The 5,404-nt window shown below is 39.0% G+C and overlaps 1 protein-coding gene across 1 annotated transcript; it reads right to left on the minus strand.

The window, feature by feature from the left end:
• Positions 1 to 3,739: 3,739 nt before the first annotated feature.
• Positions 3,740 to 5,404, minus strand: LOC135684520 (trace amine-associated receptor 365-like). Its single transcript, XM_065200106.2, has one exon. It carries the CDS (start codon positions 5,143 to 5,145, stop codon positions 4,204 to 4,206), a length of 942 nt encoding a protein of 313 aa, XP_065056178.1. The 5' UTR covers positions 5,146 to 5,404; the 3' UTR covers positions 3,740 to 4,203.

The raw sequence follows: 5,404 nt of genomic DNA on the forward strand, positions 1-5,404 counted from the left end.
CAAACGTATGGAAAATATCAATCGACAAGTCTCAGTGAACGTGATTATCTAAGTTGAAACTCGTAATAAGTTAGTGAGTTGGTTGGAGTAGAGTTGAAGTAATGATGGTGATCGGCGAAAATGTGAACAGAATATTGATGGATTTGATACAAAATAGTTACACAAAATGGTGATATTTCTCTGAGTCTTCATCTTACACTTCGTTTATCATTAAATATTAAGATAGGGGCACCGCTAGAAATAGTGGTCCCAACACTGGCTAAAGTATGTTATCAAAGTTGTGGCACAAAATATATTTTTGGCAAACTACCATAAAAGTTTGCCAACTTGTCTTGAGCCCAATATCCCCCCCCCCCCCCCCACTCCAAATTGTGTCCCGGAGATTTCCTTTTTGCTTGCAGCAAAGTGCTTGCAGGGAGCAATGTATCTCGTGGAAATCAAAGACAATTTCGCCGCGAATTCGCTGCGAAATTCGCCTCGTGGAAATCAGCCTTAACTGGCCACATGCAAGCTTGCCTGTGCCACAGTTATGGACTGTTCAATATTGATAATCCGTTTAAAGCTCTTGGCGCTCTCATTGTTGGCGCTCTGGAATCCAGGGTAGAGCCCGGGGTGTGATACCCTGGGTACCAGACCAATTTTATTTTATACATAGTGAGTCTGGTACCCAGGGTAGGGGTGTGACAGCATCAAAGCATCTCTTGGTAGCTCACCCCCGGTGGGTCATCTAACACTATCATGTGTAAGCAGCCGTGTCTGAGGATCTAGAACACTGATCCTTGCCTCTGCCAGCCATTTGATTCCAATTTGATTCCCCTATTTCTTTGAAGCCAAAGAAAATTTATGCCCTTTTTCCTGAAATCAGGTAGTTGAAATAAGGCCAAACAAAGAAAAATTAGAAACTTTATTAAGATTCCCATATCATACAACCTTTTTTCTATTTGCTATCTCCTAGATATATGATAAAATTGAGCTCCTTTTTCAGAGATATTGAAGACACGGGTGCTTACACTTGACAATAAGAGGGGACCCACCGGGAGTTCACCATTGCTTACCGAACGCCCATGAGTATATTCGCTTTGAGACAGTTCGGAAATTGAACGGCTATTCCATTTTAAGATTTAAAATTTCAGTGAAACATTCCAGGTGGCGAAACCAGTTTGATATAATCAGTAGACAAAAATCACTTAACACGTTTCGACTCTAGCTAGAGTCATCTTCAGTAAAGTAAAAATGTATGGAAAGATAAAACATTGCGGTTCGTAAATCAAGCGACCTATTTGTACGTGATAGAAGCAATCGGGACGTAAAGGGAGACTAAGAAAAATGTCTCTCTTTGTCGCCGGACTAGTTATCATCTTAATTCTCTAAACCACATTCACCTGAAGAGGAGAAGGCTGAAGATACATTTTCGGCCTGGATAAATTTTTAACCCAGCTTAGTGGGGGCCTATTATAGGGCAGGATACTAGGATATACGAGCCTCAAATACCCCTCTACACCCCCTCCCCCAGATAAGCAAAGTTAAATTCCTAAACTATACAAAAAAGATAATAGTGTTTTCAATTCAAAATATATTCTATGTGCAAAGTTGTTTACAGAGTTTTTTACCGAGTTGAACGTAACTTGCTTCATAGCCCGCTAATACAGCTGTCCTGACGCACGCTATAACTCGCTAATTAATAAAGAAACGAGAAAAATAATTCATAATTTAACACAGAAACGTGAAAAGGATTGAAAATGCAGGGTCTCTGACCTTGAATTTTCTTTCAACTGCTTAACATTTGCAACTTTCCGCGCGAAAAGATTTTAATGCAAATAGTTTCGTGCAAATCTGCCATTCTCCAAAATATGATCGCACTTTGTGTGAAGCTTGATGAAAGCCATTATGGCTGTCACTGCAATAGCTTTAGGTTTGCATAAACCCTTTTTCACTAGATCGCAGATCAAAGATTGACACATCAAGTTGTAACTTACTTTAAAAGGACCATCTGCCGCTACCACTTACCAAAAAAAGTTCACACCCAGTTGTCAAAGCGAGCAGAACAGACATGAAGCCAACGCTGAACAGGTGGTTGAGCAAAGCTTACCAAAAGTCAGCTTGTCAGCTGACTGGAAAGAAGGAGTTCGTAGCTTGTTTTCTATTTAAAAATTTCAAAAAATTACTTTCTTGCACTTTATGAAGAATTTTGGCAATGAGAATTTCTTAAGATTTGTTTTTGGAATTTTCCTTCACTGAAGATAAGAAATAAAGATAGCTAAAAAAATTTTGTTTTCTTTTATCTATTTCAAAGCATGGATCCAAGAACAGTAAAGTCGATTTCTAAAAATAATCAACCATTATGAAAGAAATTGTTGCTCAGTTATCAATAATACTACCTAGCATGACAAAGGATTCCATCCAACAGATGGGCCTTCTACTCTACTTTGTTCAGACGTTTGATTCAGAAAGGTTGCATTTGATTTTCTATTGGACGGAATCCTTTTGTTCAACGCAAAATAAATCATGCTTTGTACATTTGCTCCTCAGTTTGTCTCGAGAACGTATTTAAGTTTTCAACTAGCTTCACCATGAACTATTAACTAGCAATTTTAAGAATTTTGTTTAAAAAGTTGCATTTTGTCCGTCTAACAGTTCCGTCCAACAGATTAAATCTATAAACTTTAGGTTCGATTATAGCTAAGCATTCAACTTTTCCCATTTGGAATAAGTGCTTTAAACGTTAGATGTATCTCATTATTTGATAATCTTATGAGTTTAAGCTATTAAGTCAAGAACTTTAAATACAATTTTAATCACCGTAGTTTTTGCCAACAGTTATAATGCTATTTATTCCGTCCGACACCTCTATAATGATATCTTTTCCAAAATATTTTCCAAACCTTCAGACTTATTAAAACATTTCTTTGTACAACCTTAACTACACCTGGCTGGGTTAAAAAATCCCCTATCAAAAAAACCAAGGCTGGTTTAGCGCACATTGATTTTTGTACGCAGAAATTGTATCGAATTCCATCCAACAGAAAAATGCTAATTCAAAATAACACCTACCGTATTTTCTCTAATAAACGCCGCCCTCTATTGAACGCCGCACCTTCAGCCAACCATTTGGAAAAAACGCCGCCCTCTGATGAACACCGCCCTCTATTGAACGCCGCATCCAAAATTTGGAGTTTGTAATAAACGACGCGGCATTCTTTGGAGGAAATACGGTACTTGAAAGAAAGCTTTCGAGGTTTGAGCTCACAAACATTTAAAATGTCTTCAAACATCAAAGTTTGTCTTTCGAAGTGAAGGAAGTAGCCTGCGTGCAGACTTTACTTTCCGTTGTGTCCTTCGCAACGGAAAGTGAAGTTTGCACGCAGGCTATGACGGAAGGTGGGGCTCGACTCTCGTTTTGTAGCTAGCTTTGCATCTTTGCTTGAGAGCATCTGCCTTGCTCAGCGCTGACAGTATTCAACGCTGCTGAAGCATAAGCAGTTGCAGCAACACGACATAACTATGCTTACTAACACGGCGCATATGAATAGAATAGATGTTAGAAATAACATCCAAACTAGAATTAGAAGAAATTTTGAATATTAGATGAATTGGTCTTTCTCCCGATGCAAGCAGTGGCGGTTTTAAGGGGGAATCCAGGGGGGCCATGGCCCCAGGCCCCGTGAAAAGATGGAAATTGTAAAGATGGAAAAGATGGAAATTGTAAAGAACAAGGGCCCCGCAGATGTTTGTGGTCCCGGGCCCCTAGTCCCAAAAACCGCCACTGGATGCAAGTTGTGGGCTTCTGCTTCTTGTTTACGAAATGATATCAAAGATAAATGCGAATGAATACAGCGATTGTTCCATTTTATATACATCTGTAGCGAATCATCATTTCAGTTAAATTTACATAGATACATATATTCCAAAAGCAAAGCGTAATTCTATCTAATAGTTTTAGGCGTTTTCAGTCATTACTCGTTCATTTTTGCTCGTTGCCTGTCTCGACTCTTCCCGCAAACTATCCGTTGAATTGGATGTCACCAATCACGCGACGTAAACGATTGCCCTCACAAGTTTTGTCTAAGGAAGCCACAATACAGTAGATACAGTTGCTTGACCTTTATATAGGGTCAAAAGATCAAACGTATGTAAAAGCAAGATCCAGGGCACTATACCTACTGTATACCATTTCTCTTCTTCCTCAGAATTCCGAACTCACCTTCAATGACGTACTCGTTGAAAAATATGAAAAACTGCTCTTCTAACGTCCGGTAGCCTCCACAAATAAATAATTGGATTAACAGCACTGTTTAAGTACACAAAAGACTCGGTATACATCCCTGATATAGCAACCTTGTTGAAGTCCCTTCCAATGATAGCTAGGACAAGAATCATGACGAATCTCGGAGATAAAGATATGAAAAACGCCAGTGTAACTAGAGCCGAAATCGTAATCGTCTTTTTGACAACAAAATGTGATGCTTGCCGGGTAAATGTTCTTGGTATCGAAGAATCCTGGTTTTCTTGCTGTTTCTTAGCATTCGACTTCAACTTTTGGATGACTTTGAAATAACACGAGCAGACCACTACAAGTGAAACACTAATTATACCAGAAACTAACATATTGTAAATTTTGAAACTAACCAGTTTAAGATACGGCAAGGGAATAAAAAACAGCCAAAGTACCCAGAAGGAGAGCAGCATTTTCTTCTTCTTGCGATGATATGATGCCCTTCTAAACATTACGGCGTGGTTGGTGGCGACGTATCGATCAACACTGATGGCGCAAACGCCAGCTACCGACCAGACGCACAATAGGTATGCAAAGAACGAATGCCACGCGTGTAAACTGCATAAGTGTATTTCATGCATCGCTGTTATACGGTTTGTAACTGATAACGGTATGGTGACTGCCCCAACAAGAACGTCAGTGACGGCTAGCAACATCAGCAATTGGTTCGTTTTGGTACGAAGCTGCTTGTCCTTCAAAATTACAAAAATCACCAGCGAGTTAGCCATGGTCGAAATAGTACCAACTACAATGTTAAAGGTGGCCGTAAATAGTAACGTATAAATGTAAGCTACTGTAGGCCTGTACTCAAACGTTTGCAATCCATAGCAGACAAAAGTTGCTTTAGATTGATTTGTGCCATTAAACTCCATCCTGATTACCAGAAGCAAATGTTATCAAGATTTAAATCCTTGTAAATGCATTTATAATACACGGCAATCCTTTATGTATTCACCATCAAGTATTAATCATTCCAAGAATTTCAACGCATAGATATACACTTAAGAATACCACAGACAGCAGAATTTCTGACCGTGCAAATAGAAACTGCTCTTTTTGTGAAAGATAACAAGTAACATTTAGAATGTGGATAAAAACAGCTGTCTAACATCTGCTTCTGTCTTCGACACC

The sequence above is a fragment of the Rhopilema esculentum genome, unplaced genomic scaffold, assembly GCF_057945365.1.
Source record: "Rhopilema esculentum isolate cy_ngs unplaced genomic scaffold, ASM5794536v1 HiC_scaffold_34, whole genome shotgun sequence".
Classification (NCBI taxonomy): Eukaryota; Metazoa; Cnidaria; class Scyphozoa; order Rhizostomeae; family Rhizostomatidae; genus Rhopilema; species Rhopilema esculentum.

Coding starts and splice junctions, on each gene's coding strand:
- LOC135684520 (XM_065200106.2), bottom strand. CDS start 5,145: ATGGAGTTTAATGGCACAAATCAATCTAAAGCAACTTTTGTCTGCTAT.